A 23,223-nucleotide genomic window follows, 5' to 3' on the forward strand; every position below is an offset into this window, starting at 1 on the left:
ATTTTCGACGACTTCACTTTACGCTGATTTGCATAATAAAGTTATTCCAATTCTTGGTTTACGTAATTTTCACACTGTCATGTATGTACACAATGCTATGAACAATCGTAACTTTCATCACAATATTGAATTAGAGAAATAGAGCAAATCTAATAAAAACATGTACACGAACTGTTGAGAAACAGAGTGAACTCGAACCTGGGCCTTGACTGCATGACAAACTATGACCTTTTAAAGTTCAACTCCAGTCCTTCCGACATTAAAGGCATAACGAATGCAATCCTCTTCAAAAGCAATCGTATCGTATAGTATGTCAACCTGCATTCGACTGATTTCGGGAGCCACTGACCATGCTAAATTCGATTCCTGGTTGGTTCATAATATTCTCGTAAGGGACAATCCATAAATAACGATGCATATTTTTCACATTTTTCTGCCCCTTGCAGCATATTTTTCCTATACTATCAACCAAACTCTTGAAGCCTGACTCCCCCTCCCTTCTTACGATGCCCTCCACACTATGGAGCCACCTTCGCAGGAATTCCGTTAATATTATCGGGAGGTGTCCTAGTAGAAATCACGAGTGAAATTCCAGAAGGAATGCCGGGAAGATTCACGAAAGGAACCTCCGGAAAAATCCGGAAAGTATCACAGGAGAAAACAAAGAGAAAACGAATGCTCCAGGGATCTCGAATGAAGAAATCAAAGGAAAAATCTCGGATGGATTTCTTGGAGGAATCCTTGACAGAAAGTTAGGGAAAATTTCCAAAGAAATCCCGGAAGCAATCTCCAAATGAATTATATGAGAAACCAGTGATAGGAGTTCCATCTCTGATTATACTGAAAAATGTCTGAAGAATTCCCTGAAAATATTTAGGAGGAGTTCGTGTATAAATCTACTTTGGGAGAAATACTTTAAACAAATGCTTGAAGAAGTTTCGAAAGACATCCATTCGTTGGAGAAATTCATGAAGAAATGATGGAAGGAATCCCGGAAAAAACCTCCGAAGTTGTACCTAAAGAAATCACGGATGAAACCCTAGAAAGAATCCTAAAGTAATCCCGGAGAAATCAAAGAAATAATTCCAGTGGAAATCAATGAATGAATCTCAGCAGAATTTCCTGAAGGAATCTCTAACTAAACGAATCCCGAGATGAATTTTTGAAACAGTCTCCGCATGAATCTCGGGACCCGTGAGGATCCTGATGCTCCCGTTTGGGATCTCACCCAATACAGCATTCAGTTGGCTGTAAAAGTTGTCTTTGTCCTGCATTTCGGGCGTAAAGCTTCCGGTGGAGGAGCATTTCATATTCAACCACTGGATATCAGTTGTTTGTTGCACTCCATTATTGAATAGACGGTCAGAATATACCTCCTCAATATAGCTGAAGTCAGAAGGAAAAAAATGCCTAAGCTGTACACGAGCAACTCTTAGCTGATGGTCTTTATCATCGACTGATCCGTGGAAGCATGAGGTAAGAATTTGTGACGACAGAGCTATGTTGGACGATCCACCTAGAACATCCTGAGTCATCCTTTTTCAAACTTTTTAACCGACGCGCGTATTTCTAATGAGCCATGTGAGTATGAGAAAGATGGTTTTACGGAAGTGCTGCAAAAAGGTCATCTGCCATGGGATAGGATGCTATTTAATGACGACCTCAATAAATGATGTCCATGATTTTTCGGGTATTTCAGACCCCTTTTCCCCCTTTTCGTATACGCAATACATGGAGTAGCACACTTTTACAGACCTAAACGATGGTCGTAATATTTAAAAGACCCCTAACATGGATTGGATAGTGTAGGCGTAGACATCAACAACCACGCGTCTCCATGTGTTTCTCATTTTCCATGGAAACCAACGGCACATAATAAAATCAAGCAAGAAAAACCGGAAGTTGCCAATTTTCATTGGAAAATCAAAAGATTCTTTGTAGGTTTGCCTGCCCGATTTTCAGAAGGTTCATTTATGCAAACATATCTTGGCACTAGTCATCTATAGTAATGATCAAATCACATTCAGGAATGATTTTATTAGTTGAGCCATTTTACCCCATCAGACCTTTCGGGTCGGATTCCCCTAACCACATTTTAACAGCATAATGCATAGCATTTCTGAAAATGTGTTTTCATATAGGGTAAGTGCTCCAATTATGGCTATAGTACCAATTATTCGCCATAGTTGATTTTCACCCTTAAACGATGTAAATCAACAAGAAAAAAAATATAGACAACAGATCCCCTTTCACAAAATATGGTTGCACTCATTTAAACTCCACATTTTGCTCAAATTATGGTAGGAATAAATCATTTTCCTTAAAATTTCGGTTTCCTTGCACCCTTTTTCGCCATAGTGTACCAGTTATGGCTAATCCCGTAAGGAATGCATGCAAATAGTGCGAAAAGGAACCGAAGTTAACAAATGTTGCCATAACTGGTACAGGGTTCCTATCATTGGCACACGCTTTAATAAATACTAAAGGTAGTTTTGGCTCCGTTTCTATATTTTTCCTGTAAAGTATGCTAGCTCAGCTATCTTTTAACATATTGGTGACATTCGTTGGTCTTCTTGTTATTTTTATACAAATAGTTTTGCTTAGGTAGTGCCATAATTGGTACACTTACCCTATTCAAGACTAGTTTTTGTATCATATTTTGTAAGTGGGTATAAGCACTCGATAATTGAGGCAGCAGTTTTTAACTAGGTATTTGTGCCTATCTTAGTCTCATTAAGGATGTGCAACATGAAAAATCACTCACAGCGCAATGTATACGCTTCAAACTTAATGATACAAACCTTTAACACACGTGCTCACTTCCACTGTTGATCTTACGATGCACTAGAGTGGGATTTACCTTCAATATTTGATTTAATTGCGATCACAAATCGCGAGCCACTCGCACCTATCTTCAGCACACCGTAAAATTTTCATCTCATCGCGGTCCACCGGGTGGCCCCTTATTCATCTCAACAGTATTTACAGCAAATCCACAACCACTCTCACATTTTCTCATCGTAGAGCATTCTGCACTCACCCACTAACGCACTCCCTTTCCCTAGCAGGTGACAGTTTCATTGTGATTGTTTTCCTCTCTCGCAAAGGAGAAGTCATAACAATGTGCGGCGCGACGAATCGTCTATGCTCGCTCCCCACGTTTTGCACTCGCATACATTCACAGCTGATTGGCAAATCAGTGCTGCCGAACTGGATGATAGTTCGTAAAGCTTGAGCGGTAGCAGCATATTAATGAAAACCAAACCAAATATTTTGAAAGAAATGGCGTTGGAAAATGAAATTATTGATCGATTTGCGTAGAAGTTCGATTACCAAGATGTTAAACCAAGAAACGACCATATTCTGATTGAAAAAACATCGTATTTGTAGTGACCAAATCTCATTCAATTAACTACTTGTTTCTTGATGTCTGGCAGCGCTGTGATGCTTGCTTTGGTGCTTCGGCAGAGATGTGCGCCGCGGTTAAAACATCATTTTTGGTCGTCGGCGGCGGCGGCGCTAAAAATGAGAATTCAATATTTCGCTCTTTTACATCTCATATAGCGCAACATTTTAACAAACTATACTTTGCATATGAGAATGTAAATACACTAAAACCTCAATTTATGCATGTTATTTTAATGCACTTTTTAATTTATGCACCTTTTTTATGACCTGCATAAATTAAGGGAAAGCTACTCAGAACCAATATTGTGCATGAGAATATTTAATAATGACGGTAACTATTGCAACGGCGGCTAAAGGGTGTTTATAAGGATGAGCAAATGGAAGTCACAGGGGAGTTTCAGGGGGTTCCCAGGGGTTTCCGCGAGGTACCAGGAGATCTCCGGGGGGTTTTTGGGGGTCTGAGGGGGTTTTCGAAAGCATTGCAGAGAGTTTCAGAGGATTTTCGACGGGGTTTGGAGGCGTTACTGGTACGTTTTCGGGGGTTTCCGAGGATCTCACGTGCGTTAAACGGGTGCAAGTGGGTCTTAGATGGATTCGGAGGCGTTAGGCAGGCGTTTTTGGGGGTTCAGATGCGTTACATTGGGTCCGAGGGGATTTTAGAGGGATTTTGGAGGCATTTCAGGAAGTTTCAGAGCATTTTTGGCGGGATTCAGAGGCCTTATGGAGGCGTTTTCGGGGGTTTCGGAGCGTCGCAGGTGCGTTACATGGGGTACGAGGCGGTTTAAGGGGAATTTTGGAGCCATTTCAGGAAGTTTCAGAGCATTTTCGGCGGGATTCAGAGGCGTTACGGAAGCGTTTTTTTTTATGCACAAATTTCCCTCATTTTATGCCTTTTTTTATTTATGCACCCCCAGCCATGTGCATAAATTGAGGTTTTAGTGTAGTAACTTGTAATTGCGCACTCGTATATAGTGCGGCAGACAATTAAACGTTCCATAATAAATAAAAAAAATCCATAAGGCGCAGTCCACAAATTACGTAACGCTCTTGGGGGAGGGGGGTAGTATGGCTAAGCGTTACGGCCCATACAAAAATTTTTGGATTTCCATACAAAAAAGCGTTACGGAGGGGGAGGGCGGGGGGGTCGCAAAAATATAAATTTTAGCGTTACGTAATAAATGGATGCTGCCTAAATAATTCTTAAGTTATGGCATGAATTGAATTATTAGAACCTGAATTCTTCAGATTTCATTACATCGGAGAAAATTGGGTTGATTTTGAAATTCCTCACATTTTGTATGTATGTAATGAAAAATTGACCCCCTCAATTATAAACGAACGTCGTTATGACGTCACGCGGGGAAAAGCATGCATGCTGTCATTGCATGCTTTATACACCTTGTGTGAAGAATATGATATTTGCTAGGATTTTTATATGATGATACAGGGGATAGACAAAATGATCGGGACAGGCAAAATTTTCACTTTCCAAAAAATGTTCAACTAGCTGTAACTTTTCGAAAAGTGCATCAAATATTCTAAATTTTTTACTGTAAGTTCTTCAACTAGTTGTGTATCAGTGGACAAAATTTGGAAAAGATCGGACAATTCTTCACAAAGTTATAAAGATTTTTGAAAAAGATAAAATTATACGATAGCCAACTTTGAGCTGTTATATCTCCGGATTCAATGAACCGATTGCAATGAAATTTTGACAATTCAAGACTTATATAATGAACTCTGGAAAACATTTGACTTAACTTGAAATTATTAACAAGCAAAAAAGTTATAGCGATTTTATTTTTTTCACGATTTTTTAGTAAATTGGTCTATTTTCAATATACATCCCATTACTTTTTCGACTTATTGGCGGCTATGTTGTTACTTTCCTTCAAAACGCATTTATGTATCAGTCAATTAGAGGGAAACTAAATGAACTATAATCTGCATATTGAATTTTGAAACGATGTTGATGTTTTGGGTAATTTGGTGTTTTATTAGAAAAATAATCTTATCGTTATAATTTTCTTCCGTGTTAAGAATATTAGGTTAAGGTAATGGTTTTTCATAGCTCATTATATAAGTCATAAATGGTCGTAATTTCATTGCATTCGGTTCATTGAATCCGGAGATATAACAGCTCAAAGTTGACCGTCGGATAATTTTACCTTTTTTCAAAAATCTTTATAACTTCGTGAAGAATTGTCCGATCTTTTCCAAATTTTGTCCACTGATACACAACTAGTTGAAGAACTTGCAGTAAAAATTTGAGAATATTTGATGCACTTTTCGAAAAGTTACAGCTATTTGAACATTTTTCAAAAAGTGAAAATTTTGCCTGTCCCGATCATTTTGTCTATCCCCTGTATATAAGTGACTAAAAAGTAACTAAAATCTCAACAGGATCATTGAACGAAATATTTTGTTTATTCGGCAATGAATGACATGCATTCATTTTGGGAGCGTTTAAACTTAAATCGATTATTTTCTGAAGATTATTGGGGAAATTCTAAGTTCGGCGGCGTGGTGAGTTTTAAGCTGGCGGCGTGCTAGAAAATCAAAACATCCGGCGGCGTGAAGTAATAAATCTCGACGGCGCACATCTCTAGTCCTTGAGACAAAATGAGATGAATATAGGTACTAGGCCGAAGAAGGGGGCTTTTACCCTAATATAGTTTAGCATTTGCTTCGGGTTTCGCAATTATGAACTTTTTCTCATCTACATAAAAAAATGAAAGAACCACATTCAAAGCAAGTGGCAAACAACTTCCCGAAAAAAAGTAAGCACTTAACCACTGGTCGCCGGCAAATTAATGACGATGAATATCTTATGTCGGCATTTCTCCTTTCATCTTCTATGGCCAAGCATCAACGTCCGCCCCAAGGGAAGCCAACTAGGCCTAGTCTGTGGAGAGATTGAATGCCTCAAGATTTTCTTCATGCTTAATCACACCGGTTGGCCGGAAACTGCTTGAATGGCTGCCCCCTTCACGTTTCACTCAAACCTAAGCATCAGTGATGAAGATATGCTTGTGGAAAACCTAGTCTAAGAAAATAAAACAGCATACAGTCACACTCACACTAGAAACAATCACACAGCCCGACCCACCGTACTAATCATTACCAACCAACTTTATGCTCAACAACGACGACGTGAAAAGAGTTGATGGGCCAAACACATACTCATCAGTGTGCTCCGGGTGAACGCTGTCGGTTGGTTGTTGTACAGTTCACCCCCATTTGCTATTGAGATGCACTAAAGCCTTCTTCGTCAGCCAGCAGCCACTGCAATATAATAATAACGGCAACAGAGACACACACACAACCTCCTGCAATCTCAGCATATAGGGCTGTGCATACCCGAAAGCGGAAAATGCAGTCACAGCTTGGAGATGAAACCTTCGTCATCCTCATCAAACTCACTGCTCTTGTTGTGGGGGTGGGAGCATGGTTGGCACAAGAACACAAAAAAAACACAACAACAACAAAAGAGGAGGAAAAAAGCTTTTGAAATCAACATCAAAGGAAAATGCCGACATCGTCTCGGGCTCACGCCGTCAATTGTGTGGGAAGGGGTGCTGCTGCTGCTGCTGGTGGTGCCTACTCATCTCAACTCTTGGGTTTCCGAGAGGAGCTACTCGAGCGAGGAAAATATCGTGATAAAGGAGTGGACTGTGAAGATGATACACAAATATGCCGTGCCATGCGGGGTTGCAGTTTTCTACCGAGAAGGGAATAAATTATTTGCGGAGCAGTTCAGCTGTCACAAACAGTAAAATTGTATGGTAATAAAAATATTGAAGATGTAAAAGTAAAGCATTGGGAAAATATTACACATATGATCATCGAGTGTTATCCATAATGTATGGTTGTAAATGTATTGAAAAAAATGTGAATTGGTGGTAATTCAGTAATTCCTCAAGGATTTGAGCTTGAACTTGATTGGCCACCCTTATCTGTCGGATGCCCAGTATTGCCAGATCAGATACACATAAACAAGGAGTTAGGCTCGTGAGTGCAAGTATTTTAGGGGGGTAATTTTAGTGGGATATACCCACCCACTCCAGTTAGCCTAGTTGTTAAGGCTATGGAACGCCAATCAGGAGACAGCGGATTCGATTTCCGTTTCGGTCGGGAACATTTTCTCGACTCCCTGGGCATTGTGTATCATTGTGTTTACCTCACAATATACAAAATCATGCAATAGCAGGCAAAGGAAGCCCTTCAATTAATAATTGAGGAAGTGCTCAAAGAACACTAAGTTGGAGAAAGGCAGGCCAAGTTCCAGTGGAAACGTAGAGCCATAAAAAGAAGAAGAAGAACCCACCCACTTTACGCCCACCGCAATTTCTTTGTTGTCTTTCAACCAATTCAGCTCATTTTTGGAAGGTTATAAGCTAACGAAATACAGCAGCTACCTACACACAAAAAATGAGCTCACTCAAATGTAAGGCAGTCGAAAAATCGCGGTGGGCGTAATGTGCTATCCATTGTGTATAACGAATCCTGACTATAATTGGTGGGAAAGCTTGTTCACGCGTATGGTCAAATCTCAGCTGTTTGCTAAGTATTTGAACTTCAAAAGACATTTTAGAGGAGTCTTTTCAACTTATTGAACCCCTCTGTGAGTTTTTTATTTAGCTGCCCTTCCAGTAGTTTTTCCATAATTTCCTTCAAGAATTTATTCACAAGATCTTTCAGAAATTTATGCAAGTATTTTTGTAAAGTTCCTATCAAAAATATCCTATCAAGATCTTCTCAAGGTTTTCGTTTTTCAAAAATATACTTCAGAACAAACTATTTCCAAACAACTTGTACTAGACATTTATCTACATACAACCAGGCTCCCGTTCAGGGGATTCTCTAGAAAGCATCCCATGAATTTCTCTAGATATAGAAAAAAATTATCATGATATTTTTCAAAACTAAAATGAGTCATCTTGAATTTGTGACCGACATCTTGGATTATGGTCGTTTTTTTTTTTGAACTCCATACAACTTCTTCATCATGATGATGATGATGAACCTAGGCGTGTGAGCGGAATACCTCCTTCTCCATACAAAAAATACCAATAGCTCAAATAAACAGCCGCCACCTTGATATTATTGCCGTCATTTTTGGACCCCACACATCTTCGCCATACCAAATATATCCATATTGCATGGTTTTTTAGCCAAAAACTCCATTACACAGCAGCCATCTTGAATTTCGGGTCGCTTTCTTGGAATTCAGGCCGCCGTCTTGTTCATTCTGGACTCCATTTATTTACTCAGGAAATCTAAACTTCATTAAACAGCCACGATCTTGGATTTTGGGCCGCTATCATGAATATTCTGGTTACCGTTTTTGAACTCCAGACATCTTCCTCGTACCAAATTTATGGGTTTCGTGGCCGTACTGCTAGACGTCAGTCATCTAGACGTTTCGTAAGACTCGGAGTGTAGGATCGATTCCCGCTCCAGTTGGGGAAAACTTTTCGTCAAACGGAAAATTCACCACTGGGCCATTGGGTGTTATGTGTGTTGTCCATTGTCATATGTTAGTGTTTGTTCAGTTTGTACAACCTCTGGTAGGAAGACGGTGTAGTGTCTTTTTTTATTATACATGAGCCTCCCAAATAAACGAATAAGTAAAAAAAAACTAATATTGCATGATTATAAAGCCATCAATAATTATAAACCACCATCTTGGAATTCAGATCGCCATTTTGGATATTATGGTTACCATTTTTGAGCATCAGACATGTTCCTTATACCAAATACGTCCGTATTTCATGGCCTAAAATTATTCAAACAGCAGTCATCTTGAATTTTGAGCCGCCATCTTAGATTTTAGCCGCCATCTTTGATGTTCTGGTTGCTATTTTTGAACTCCAGACAACTTCCCAATACCAAATATACGCATACTACATGGTTTTGAAGCCAAAAACTCCATTTAACAGCAGCCACCTTGAATTGTAGGCAGTTATCTTGGATTTTAGACCACCATCTTGGATATACTGATCGCCGTTCTTGGATTCCAGACGTCTTCCCCATACCAAACAGACCCATATTGCATGGCTTAAGAGTCTATACATTTCTCGTAGAAATTTTTGCAAAAATTCCACAGAAGATTTCCCCGTAACTTCTTATTTTTCTTCATAACTATCTCATAGGATTGGCTACACGATTCAAAGGAACATTTGGAAGGAGTAACATGCAATTCTCTAGAAATTACTTCACAAAACTGCCCCTGAATTTCTCATGAATATTTTTTTCAAAAATTTAGTGTTTATTACAAAGTTATTCAAGAATTTTTTTTCGCGATATTCTATAATCTAAAAAACTTCTCAAATGTTTGACCAGACTTTTTATTTGTTATTTGGTTCATGATTCCCTGCAAACATCTATCCAGAATTCTATTCAAAAGTTTAAACACGAATTTCAAAACTAAATTCCCTTACATTTCTTCAGAAATTTCTCAAATTTTGTTTTTTTTTGAGAAATTTCTCCATAGGTTTCCTAAGAACTTTTCAAACATTTTCTCTAAAAAATCTTGATTTCCTCGATAATACTGAGCATGAGCATGAGCATGAGCATAGATGACCGCACAATTCGTAGTTGCTACTCCGTGATTGACCAGAGCAATCGAAATTGCACAGGGAACCAATAAATAGGGCTTGGGACTAGCTTGCTATTCTCAATGTACACAGTTTGAGAGCTCTCAACTTTATTAAGGTCAATAACGGCGCCGGCCACGTCCTTACGGTCATCGAGGATGGGAGGGAATGTTAGTAAGACAAACGTTGTTATAAAGACCGCGAATCGCTGCATCTCCACGTTTGTCTCAGGAAGGATTTTTTGTTAGTAGGGTAAGGTACATTGTCAGTCCGGGAGTCACCTATGGTATGTGATATGATTTGACAATGGATCAATATACACATACCGCCGTTAACAATCGACCATCTTTCGACGCAAAAACTAGCCAAAAAGAAAATGCTATCGCGCGTCTCCATTCCACTAGGGAGCAGAAACCTTTAGTCTATTCCACACAGAAATACACTGAACGCGACTCACTTTTCGACGCCCGGATTTTTTCTCGACCGGCGTGCCCGAACTAACACTTTTCACTCTTTTGTGTAAATGAAAAATATGAAAGAAAATATTTATTATCAACTAAAAGTGTATTGTGAACTAGCGCCGACGGGAAGCGGAAAGTTCGGAACCGACTCCGCCGTCGAAATGCTCACTTCGGAATCGAAAAAGAAAAAAAAATCGAACCACCGAAGCAAACGCGCGCGACACTGGCACCCGGACCAAATCTTATCACCTACCGAATAGAAAATTAAATAGAAAAAGAATCGAACCACCGAAGCAAAAGCGCGCGACACCGGCACCCGGACGAAATCCCATTACACACTCTCTTGATTTCCTCGATAATACTCACCAGAAATTGCTTTAAAAGTTTTTTTTTGTGGAAAAATCCTTTATTCGTGATGTCCAATCATTTTCTGATATTTATTGCAGAAATGGATTCAGTATTGCAAGAATTTTTCCATGAATCGTACCTAATTCTTATTTTTTTTTGCATTTATTATCTCAGGATGTTACTTTTTTTTTTTTCAAAGTTCCTTTTATATTTCTTTCAGCACGACTTTTCCTAGGTGCCTCTCTTTCTAGAATTCTACAATTCTACAAGAAATTATTTTTCGAATTCTCCAGAGTACTCCAGAGCACTGGCTGATGAACTTCACACGAATTATTTCAGTAATTTAAAAATTCTACCCCGAAAGTTACCCAGGAGTTATACAAAAAAAAACAATAATATCCATCTGAAAGTTCTTACAAAAAATATTTAAAAAATTGGCCCAGCAGAAATTTTCTACTCCAAGAAATTTCCAATGAGTCCTTCAAGAATTTTCAGATGATTTTCTGCGAACAAAATCCATAAGAACTCACCAAATAAATCACTTCAACGAATTTTGCAGGGATTCTTCGAACAGTTTCCTAGGAGCTCCTCTAGAAGTTTTTGGAAAATTTTCTCCAAAAAAATATCGAGAAACTCCTTTAGAACCTCTACAAGAAATTCATCCTGGAATTAACCAAAGGAACTCACCTATAATTTTCTTAGGAATTCATTCATAAATTCTCTGAGGAATTCCTTAATTCTCTATGTCACTCCTCCAGAATTCTCGGGGGAATATCTCCTGGAAATCTAAGTGGAATTACTCTAGAACATTTCGAGAGATTCCTCCAGCTCTACTCCAAAGTTGTATATAAAATTCTTTGGGGACTTTCTCCAAGAAAACCCACCAGAACTTTACTGTTGGATGCCTCCATGAATTCTGTATCAATTTCCTTCACATTTTTTTTATACATTTTCTCCTTCAGTCATTTTCCAAGCAAATTTTCCACGAATTCTTCGAAGAATCGCTATAGGAATTTTTCAAGGAATTTTTCCTAAAAAAATTCGCCAGGAGATCTATGCACAATTTCTTTAAGAGCTCTTTGAGGGATTTCTCCAGTACTCCGTGGAATTTGTTAAGGAATTTCTCGATTTTTCGAATCACTCCAGAACTATCCCTCAGGAATGTTTGAGGAGAACTAATTATCGAGTTAAAACCTACCAATTAAAAGATTTGAGAAAATCAAAATCCTCTAAAAATTTGCACTCTATTAGATTTTTTCTGGAATTTTCCCATGTTTTTCTCACAAATTCTTCAATTATTTCAGTAGGGACTCCTCAACATTTCTTTTTAGAAATCCCTCCAAGAATTTCTTTAAAAATTTCCCAAGAAATCCAGCCTGGAATTTGCTGGGGAATCTCGCCATAAATTCTTTCACAAGTTCCTCCACTAAATCTCTGAGAAATATCTTCAGGAATTCGACAGTTGAATCCTTCACAATTCTCATAATTCTACAGAAATTCTTTACGAAATTCTAGCATTTCTTCGATGATTTTGTTTTTATTTTCAATGTTCATTTCATTTATTTAGTTAACATCAAATTCATGATAATACTGAATCAACAATTTGCCGCCATAATACTCGATTTGCAGCTGCAGCTCTCCAACGTCGGTCACGTCCAACACTCGCCAGATCACGCTCCACCTGGTCCGCCCATCGTGCTCTCTGCGCTCCACGCCATCTTGTACCAACCGGATGGTTAGCAAACACCAACTTTGCACGGTTGTTGTCCGGCATTCTTGCAACATGCCCTGCCCATCGTATTCTTCCGGCTTTGGCCACTTTCTGGATGCTGGGTTCGCCGTAAAGTGCAGCGAGCTCGTGGTTCATCCTTCTTCGCCACACACCATTCTCCTGCACACCGCCGAAGATCGTCCTCAGCACGCATCGCTCGAAAACTCCGAGTGCTTGCAGGTCCTCCTCGAGCATCGTCCATGTCTCGTGTTCGTCGAGAACCACCGATGTTATTAACGTCTTGTACATGGTACATTTGGTGCGGGGTTGAATCTTTTTTGACCGCAGTTTCTTCTGGAGCTCATAGTAGGCACGACTTCCACTGATGATGCGCCTTCGTATTTCACGGCTCACGTTATTGTCCGCCGTTAGCAAGGAACCGAGGTAGACGAATTCTTCTACCACCTCGAAAGTTTTACCGTCTATCGTAACATTGCTGCCAAGGCTTGTCCTGTCTCGCTCAGTCCCACCTACCAGCATGTACTTTGTCTTAGCCGCATTCACCACCAGTCCGACCTTTGCTGCTTCGCGTCTCAGGCGGGTGAACAGTTCTGCCACCGTTCCAAATGTTCTAGCAATAATATCCATGTCATCCGCAAAACAGACAAAGATGAAGAATCGTACCCCGGCTGTTGAGCCCGGCTCGTCGCATAACACCTTCCAGGGCGATGTTGAATAGTAGGCAGGAAAGTCCATCACCTTGTCGTAGTCCCCGTCGAGATTCGAATGAACTGGATAGTTCACCCGAAATCCTTACGCTGTTCTGCACACCGTCCATCGTTGCTCTTACCAGTCTGGTAAGCTTCCCGGGAAAGCTGTTTTTTTTTTTCAATGTATACCGTCCCTACACAGTTATGGATCACACACAGTTACGGATCACTTTGTTGTTTAAAGTCGAATATCTTGCTCAAAACATATATTTCGGCACGAAATTCATGTTTGTAGCATGTTTTGTTTTCTGAGATAAAAAGTCATTTACAAGAGTTCAATCTTAAAATAAAATGTATTTTAATGCAACGATAGTGTTGTCTTCTCACATCTACCAGTAAACAGCCGAATTCCATAAGAAGCTACTCCTGCAGCGGTAAGCTCTAAAAGTGTCGAAATCAATCCATTTTGATATAAAAACCGCTCGTACACGTTGGATAAGATATGTATGCATCTATTAAAAGAAGTTTTGTTTCATTCTGGGATTCAAATACTAAAATACTGTGACTTTCAACAGTGATCCATAATGTGACCCAAAAACTGATCGTTTGACGCTATAACGGATCACTTTAAAGAAATATAGATTTTTGTTCCACTCAACGCTCTTGATACAATATTCTTACCTTAAAGTATCAAAAGTATCATTAAAAACATGTAACCTTGAAAACCAGGTGTCTGGAAACACAGAGTTGAAATAATAACACTTAAAATGGAGAGCATCACTGAACCATAGTGGCGCACCTCTATCGAAGTAAATGTTTTCTCTTTATTCCTGTTGTAAAATCGGGTACTCCATCAGTAAAATAATGAATACATTGCGTAGTTTAGCCTTACAAACGCAAATTTATTATTAGAGTTGGAACTTTGAGTAATTTTGCACTGACCCATAATATGGCAAAAATTGATCCATAATATGTGGGACTCTGTGAAGCTGATCCATAATAGGGCATTTTGTAAACATTGAAATATTCCTTTTTTACGCGGAAATGACTTGCGATTATACTTCAAATGGATCGATAATGAAAAGTTCGAATCAAAACATAGCCAACGGTGCTTTCAAAGTCGTAGTTTTTGTTTTCTTTTATTTTTAATTGAATTTTGAAAGTCAAAAATACCACTAAGTGATCCATGACTGTGTACCCACGGTACATCTGAAAATTCTTTTAGTGATTCCTCATGGAAGTCACCGAGGGATTTCTTCTTGATATCTTCTTCAAATTCCTGCACGTGTTTTTGTAGGATTCCTTTAATCACATAAAAATTTATGTAGAATATTTCTCCAGATATCCAGATCCTCCAAAGAATGCGCTGCGGCATTCTCCAAGTATTTTTTCACGGTTGCTCCCAGAAATTCCTCCAGGCGGTATACATTGGATCCCTTCAAGAATTCCTACGGAAACTTCTGCTAGAGTTCTTCCAATAGTTCAGTATAAAATTACTCCTAGATCTCTTACAGGGATGATTCAGAAATTATACCAAGATTTCCTCTGGAAGGTCTGCCATGAACTCATATAAGATTTCTACCAGGAATTCCAACCAAAAATCGTCTAGGAATTCCATCAGGAATCCTCTAAGAAATGACTGCGACTATTTATCCAAGCATCCGTGAGGTCCTCGAAGAAACTTGACCAAGGATTTCATCAGAAATTATTTGAAATTTTTCAAAACAGGTCATCTGTAAGTCTGTTTAAATTTTTTAAGAAAGTCTTTGAAAACTGGAAAATCTTTCTAGAGTTTCAGACAAAATTTGTTTAAAAGCTCTTCCAGAATTTCACAGAACCCTGTCCAAGAAAAGGAACTGGTATTTTCCATAAAACTTCAGAAACCCTATTGAGAACTTCTTCAGGAATTCTTGCAGAAACTTAAAAATAATCTAAGAACTTTTCCAGCAACTTCACAATTTCTTAGGAATTCTTTCACGAATATGCCCATGAATCATTCATGAAAATATTCCAACACTTGAATAACTTAAGAAATTCACCAGAAATTCCTCCTGTGATTCCCCTTATGAATTCTTCCAGAAGTTCTCTAAGAACATTGGTTAATTTTATTCAGGGACCTCTTCAACAATTTCTTTTTGAATTTCACTACAAATTTTAAAGAGGATTCCTCCACATATTTCTCCTACTTCTCCTGGAGTTTCTGTAGATGTTCTTTCAAGATTTTCTCCAGAAGCCCCTCATCTAATTTCACCAAGATGTCCTGCAGAAACTCCAAAAAATATAAGGAATTCCTCCTCGATTTGTCCCATGGGTTCTTCGCGAAAATCTTTCAGTAATACCTGCATTACCTAAGGAATTTTCAAGAAAACTCCTCCTGAGATTGCCCTAATGAATTCCTTCGAAAGTGCTTTAAGAATTTGTGTTAGAAATTAATGTTGTGAAGTTTTTTAAAATTTTCTTTCGAATTATTAAAAAATCTTTTCCTCGAATTCCTTGAGAAACTTTCTTAATTTTATTCAGGGATTGCTTCTGGAATGGTTCCATGAAATTTTGAGAGGATTCCTCCAGATATTTCTCCTGGAGTTTCTCTATTTTTTTCTCTCAAAAATTCACCAACCCCCATTGATTTTTTTTCACATTCGAGTGTACAATTAGTTCAAAAGTTAAAAAACACGTCAATAAAAAAAAACACTCAAGCAATTCACAGAAGCTCCTTCTAGAAAACTCTAGATGATGCTGCAGAATTGCTACAATTTATTCATCTATTTTTGGGGTTTTCATCCATGATGTTGTAATCGTTTGTTATCCTTGATAACTGTTCGAACATAACCATAACCATTTGTTTTAACATTTCTAACCTATTACTTTTCCGCTTTTCTCCTTCGCAGGGTATCGAAATGGAATCGTACGTAACGAACATCACCCGCCACTGGAAGCCCATGAACCTGTGTCGTAGCATCCAAACCAACATGATCTCCGAACCGGTTCACGATGGCAGCGAGCCAAACATGATCGACATGCCGGCAATGGACGACCACGAATCCACCAATCTGATCGACACGGAACTCAAAGCCAAGGTAACTCCCCGACCAGGAGGCTCCACCTACTCCCAGGGCGGTAATCGTCCAACGTCGGGACGAAGCAGCGGCGTCAGCGGAAGACAGGAAATGGCAGCACTGCGAACGCTTCTGGCCACCGCAATTCTCGCCACCACAAGCACCGTTGTAATCAGATTAATTTAATTAAAATGGGAACACAAACCTCGACCACGCAGCGCCCTCCCCGACTGGTACCGTAAGAATCACTCCTACATCGACGGCAAATGCAATATGATAGCAAAATAATTAAATCCACAACCGATAGGGACCGAACGTGAACGCTGACCGCGCGAGGGTGCCGAAATTAGAAAAGTTGCAAATCTGCAGCCCTGCACAAATAAAAAAAAACGATTTCGATCGTTTGCAATTTTATTACAATTTCGAAACGCCGGTGATGAAAAGGATTTCGCTTGCTCTAGTGAAATAAAAACGAACAAGATGAAACAAATTCGAGAAAGCAATAAAAGCGCCGAATGGGAGCCGTCATTTGGTTATGCTAGAAAATATGAAATATTTGTTGTAGAAACGTGATTTCACGTACGTATGAAAAATAGTAATCATCCCATACGGTGGCATGAGCGTAGGCGAATGAATCCATTTGTACCGTGTAAATATCAGAACAACGTTGGCGGATTTATTTCGAGCCGAACAAACGCGGGAGAACAACCAGGTTCGAATCGAATCGCGCAATCGGTGGGATCGTGCGTAGGCTATATGTGGATCGAAATTACTTGCTCGTTAGCAAACACCTAGATTCGGCGATATTTGGGAAAGCCGCTCTAAACTGTATCATAGTGTAAAAAGCGATCGAAATTGATCACACGAATAAAATAGAAGCATCGATGCAAACATCAATCCTTGATTTATTGTTCAACGTCCGATTCAATAGTCAACCACTGAGGAACTGAGATGTAATTCTCGTCAAACCTTTCGTAGATAAAAAAATAGATAAATCAATTGTCAAACAACGTAATAGAAGCAAACCTAGTCGTTCCACGTCTTCACAAACTAGTCAGGAAATTAATAATCAGAAGTGAAAGAACTTAAAATTCATTGTGACATCAGGAGACAGCACCAGAACCACAATTACTAATCAAATAGTGTAGAAATAAGCAGTGAGAAACGGACCTACTCGCAACGGACGCCGATTTATGTATAAAAATGTATTTATCAAATAAAACTATTTAACAAAAACCTAATGGACTTCTCATTGGTAATGATGACAAGGACCTGGCTCTGACAAGAGAAAACATTCTTGCCTTATGCAAATATTAAAACCCGTACTCTCAGAAATTCGTGTCAATACTACACCTGGATGCGCTTCCATTTTATCTTAAAAGCAGTAAGCACGATAACGTGTAGACAGCAGAACTGCAAAATTGTCTATCTTTCATTTTTTTCGGGAGGATAATACGCCAATTATTGGATAGTTGGTAATGGGACTTGGGTCTTTGTTTGTTTTTCCGTACAAAGAGAATATAAACATTTGTACCGGAAGTCTCGAACTTGAATGTTTAACGCACTTAAGCAAGCCGATCCTCGATAACTTACTGTTGAACGATTCATTCGTTTTTTTTTATACATGTGTATTTTAACTTTAGCTAATTCTACACTCAAACTTTCAAATTGTCTCTTGCACGTTTGTCAAATTGTTGTTTTTTTAAATTCATGGGAGTTTCTGAAGGGTTTCAGGGGGCTTCCAAAAGAGTTTCAAGAATATTCCAGAGGAGTTTCAATGTGTATCAAGGCTTTTCAAGGGGTTTCATAATGGTACCGAAGAGACTTCCGTGGGATTCATGAGCATGAGCAGGAGCATGAGATGACCGTACAATTCGTAGTTGCTACTCCGTTACTGACCAGAACAGTCAACATTTCACAAGGAACCAAAAGGATGGGGCCTGGGTGTAGCTTTCCATCCTCAATGTGCAATTTTGAAAGTTCAAACTTTATATTGTCAGTAAAGGCGCCGGCCACGTCCTTACGGTCATCGGGGAAGGAAAGGAATGTTAGTGTGACATCCGTTGCTACTAGAGACCGTGTGTACCTCCGCATCCCCACGGTTGTCACAGGAAGGAAGTTTGTTAGTGGGAAGAGAAAGGGATAGAAAGTTACATAGATCTGGATTCAAATTGGTACGTGATGTGGGCTTTGGAACCCTTGATATGATTTAGTCTTCCGCCAGCCGGCTGTCGGAAGAATACAATAACTTTATTGTATGTTTGTGTATTAAATTTAATTATATACCGGGTATGAATAATTTTTAAACCACGCTTATGTCGGATCAACTCGTAGTAACGCACGTTCTAAGCTTATCCTTTCTCAGTTAGAAAATAAACTGTATGCAATTCCGTTTAGTGTTACTGCCAATGCTGAATAACAGATACCCGCGCCGTAGCTTAACGAGAAAACTGGACAACTAAACAACTAAAATCGTTAAGTTTCATCTATGTTCTTGTATTACTTTTTTCGCGTTCCCGTGTTAGTAAGTTTGCGGATAAGAAAACCGTTGTACATATTTATTATCCGCGAATGTTCGCAACGCGTAATATAAGTTGAGGATGTGATGAAAAACCGAAATTATGGATCTCGGCACGAATAAATCGACGCGGAAAACGTGGTCTACTTGTCACTGTATCGTACGGTAATCTTGACCTTTCTATAGAAAGAGATACTTCGCCGTTTTGATCGCTGATTGCCTGTTATATTTTTGTAAATTGTTAGTTATACATAGGTTACATTTACCTCCATCCCTCTGAAACAAACAGTATATTAGCAGTGAAAAATAAATAGAGTGAAACAATAAATAAAAAAAATAGTGCAAAAAAGTACACCAAATCTTGATCCGGGAATATCACAACCTGCTCTACACATCACATGAGAAATTTCTGGAGAAATTACAGATAACTGAAAGTGAAGGAATCCTAGTTGGAATTTTCAGAGGGGTCATAGCGAGAAATTCTGGAGAAATCCTTTCAAGAATTTTAAGAAGAAAGAATTACCGGTGAATCTCGGGAGGAAACTTCTAACAAATCTCTGGAAAAACCTCTGGAGAAATCACAGAAGAATCACATAAGGGTCATTGAAAAATATCTCTGAAGGACCTGCTTGAAGAATTCAATGATAAACCACAGGAGGTATTTCATGAGAAACTCCATCAGGAACTCCTGCGTGAATTCCCGGATTAATTTTGGAGGAATTCCAACAGGAATTACTGGAGACACCTTCGATTGACTGAAGGCATTCCTATCACTATCTAGACTAGACAGAAGGCAGCTGTTACTGCCTGAAAGGAGACATAGAAATTCTCTGATATAGATATGGCACAGACAAACATACGTAACCCTAGTAAATTTTCCATCGACCAAGCTTTTAACGATCCTTTTGACGATGTATCTTCATAGTTGTTGCCTTCACAACCAGAGGCGTGCGCATCGTTTTTCCAATATTTCTCATGTAATTTCGTTTTCCAATACAGTTTCTTACCGATTTTGGCAACACGAGGTGAATTTTATGTTGCCAAATTGGGGTGTTGCCAAAATCGATAATTTTTTGTGTGGATTATTTTCAACATTTATACGTCAATTTGGCTTATATTTTAAATATGGACTATTCACAAGTTATAAAACGATCCCTGTAGGTGACGTTCATAAGTTATGTCATGATTTGTAAATTGTTGATTTTGGAAAGTTTAATGAAATTTGATTTTTTAAAGAAGAGTAAGGCTAAAATATAATTACATTTTCGAATACAAGCGGTTTTTCGGTAAAAGTTTTTGGTCAAAATTTTTTGTTGCCAAAATCGGGTGTTGCCAAAATCGGTAAGAAATTGTTGCCAAAAACAGGTGTTGCCAAAATCGGGAGTAAACAAGAACGGGTATTGCCAAAATATGGTTTTCAGTGTTTCTTCTTGGATGTCCTTAATATTTCCTCCAGGAGTTACTCATAGAACTATTTTCCTAGATATCTAATATTTTCTCATTTTTGTTCAAGATCCTGTCGAACTTTATTCAGACTTTGCGGAATTTCTCGCAAGATTTCACTTGGATTCCTTCGAATTTTTCTCCGGCAATTTCTCATAAGGAATTTCGTAAGTTATCCCAGGAGACGTTCTGAGAAAAACCCGTGTGGAAAAGTCATTGCAAGAACTCTGGGAGTACCTATTGAAGAAATTCCAAAAGGAATATTCAGAATTTCGGGAAAATGAAACAAAAATAATCTCAGGTCACTACACTACAAGAACACTACAAGAAATTTGGTACAACAACTACGAGGAACAGCCTTCTGAATGAAATCACGGGAAAAATTCAATGAGAAATATCTGCAATAGCTCCTGTGGGAATCTTTGAAGGCACTCCGGTAAAAAAATCTTAGGATAAAGTGGAAAATTCAGAGACATCCCAGGTCCAACACCCGTAAGAGAGACGTTTCAAGAGAAACTCCGAAAGAAATCTCGAGTAAAACTGCAAAATGAACCCCGCGAGAAATATCCCAGCTGATACTCCTGTAGAAAACAAGAAAGAAACTCTAGAAGAATGCTCACAGAAAAAGAACACAGACTAGGTAAAACTTTGAAAGAAATCTCGGGAGGAAGTCATGAAGAAAATTCGTGAAACTTCTTAAGAAATCCTTGGAGGAACTCTAGTAAGACTCCCAGGAATGACTCCTGTAGTAACTCTGAGAGAAATTCTGGGAAGATCTCCTGAAGACGTCCCAAGAGGAAGAAACCGCTTTACAACTCCAAGATGAATCTCGAGAGATTTTCTATCCCTATTTATCCCGATAGAAGTTCATGAGAATTTGGGAAAAGTTGTTGTAGAAATCATACGAAAATTTCTTTGAGCAAAGCGCAGGATCATCTCCGGGAAAGCCCACGAGGGACTCTGAAATTCTGTAGCATCCTCATGAGAAACTCCAAGGAAAAATGGTCGGAATTCAGGAAACCTGTTAAAAGTAGTATCAAGAAAAATACGTAAGGAATTTTGCGAGAAATCCTGGAATACATTCCAGAAAGAAACCCTGACGGAATTTCTGGAAAAATCCTTGTAACGGAATTTCTATATGGATTTCAACTTTCAGGTTCATCCGCGTCCACGTAGAATCGTCGGCTTGCCGGGAATATCTTCTAGATTTAGAAGCTCTCCTCGTGTTCCATTCAGAGGAATTTTTAACGTCTTCGCGGAGCCACAAGCTTACCAGTAAAAACCTGCAGCGTTTTGACAGTTTGTTCTTACTACAAACATGTTGGAAAGAAGAAAACACTGCATACCTATTCGAAAACTATTTAATTTATACGAATAATTCAGTTAACTCTATGGACGCTATGGACTCTTCCTTTGAGAAGATCTACAATATATTCATACTAACCAAAGTTTTTTTTTTTATCGGAGTTAAATTTTCTTGAGTTTTCAAGATATTTCCTGAGAAATCCAGGTTTTTCCCTGGTAAATAAAATATGCTGAGGATTCCCGGTTTTCCAGGTAGTAGAAACCCTGGATAATGAACATTTTATTTCGGAAGGATTCATGTAAGCTTATCATCGATGATGCAGGAATTATCATGAGGTAAAAACTCCCTGACTTGTCAGATTATTCCAGATAGTCACCACCCTGTAATTGAATGGCCAATTATAATGGACCCCCAACCGGACTGGAAAATGAACACAACAGCCACACATCAACCATCATCGTGGTCATCATTCTACTATGGACAGAGTAGAAAACTGAAAGCATCACAAAAGCAATCAGTTCGATAAACTCCCGTGTTATAAAATTTGGAATTCTCGAAGGTGCACTTCTAGGTTAAGCTACTCCCATGCTCCGTTTGTTCCTTCCTTGTGCAATTTTGATTATTCTGGTCAATCACGGAGTAGCAACTAGGAACTGTTCGGGTCATCTAGCGCTACCATTTTGACTTAGCCACCCTTATCCACACCGGTAGAATCTAAAGTAGTTGAATCGCACGTACCTTAGCGGCGTTGATCAGCTCATCAGCCAAGCATTCGGCGATGGTCTTAATGTTACGGAATGCAGCTTCGCGGGCTCCAGTGCACAACAGTCAGATAGCCTGGTTGACACGACGCAGGGGCGACACGTCGACGGCTTGACGACGGACGGTACCGGCGCGACCGATACGGGTCGAGTCTTCACGTTGTTGTGGCCCTTCATCATCAGCGAGTTGGTCAAACGCTCCACAATCGGGCACTGGGCCTTGCGGAACCGCTTGGCGGCATAACGGCCAGCCGAATGGGGCAGATATTTGGCGTGCTTTTCCTTGACGGCGATGTAATCCGACACGGAAATGTCCGAAATGTGGATATCATCGCTGCTCCAGCGACCGAACAGCTTGATGTCCGGGAGTTCGGCCGGCTGCACAACCGGGGCCTGTTCGAAGACCTGGGGCTGTTCCTCCTCGAAATTATCGAACGCTTCGACCTCAGCCATGGTGCTGCTGCAAAAGATCCAGAACCAACTAAAAATGCTACACGTGCCTGTGACAGTCGGCGAGCAAATGGAAGAGACTTCCGTGGGATTCAGGGGACTTACCTCATCTTCGACGTAGTCGCACAGATTGTGAAACTGTCATTCTAAGCTTCATAACCTATTTTTGAACACAGTTTCCGACACTCAGAAGAAGAAGAAGAAGAAGAAGAGTTTCAAGGCATTTCAGGATACCTGGTGATATCAGGGAAATCCCCTGGAATGTCTTTGAAACCCCATGAAACCCCTGGAATAGCCCTCAATCCCTGGGATCTCCTAGAACATCCCTAAAACACCCCTGAAACCCCATGAAACACCATGAGGCACCAACAACAGCTCCCAAAATGCCCCTGAAAAAAATCCCCTGAAGCGTCATAGATTCTCCAGGAAGTTCTCTGGAATCCCATGATACC

The 23,223-nt window shown here is 39.4% G+C and overlaps 1 protein-coding gene and 1 pseudogene across 1 annotated transcript in view; one reads left to right on the forward strand and one right to left on the reverse strand.

Annotated features, from left to right (window-relative positions):
* The window catches only part of LOC109421132 (MOXD1 homolog 2-like), a 404,404-nt gene extending 386,875 nt beyond the window's left edge, over window positions 1–17,529 (forward strand). The window contains exon 10 of the mRNA XM_029875425.2: window positions 16,126–17,529. Coding sequence (XP_029731285.1) covers window positions 16,126–16,479 — 354 coding nt within the window. The 3' untranslated portion in view covers window positions 16,480–17,529. The remainder of the gene's footprint in view (window positions 1–16,125) is intronic.
* Window positions 17,530–22,261: 4,732 nt separating this feature from the next.
* On the reverse strand, window positions 22,262–22,792 carry LOC115267867 (small ribosomal subunit protein uS7-like; annotated as a pseudogene).
* Between the last annotated feature and the right edge of the window lie 431 nt (window positions 22,793–23,223).

This window comes from Aedes albopictus, chromosome 3 (assembly GCF_035046485.1).
Source record: "Aedes albopictus strain Foshan chromosome 3, AalbF5, whole genome shotgun sequence".
NCBI lineage: Eukaryota > Metazoa > Arthropoda > Insecta > Diptera > Culicidae > Aedes > Aedes albopictus.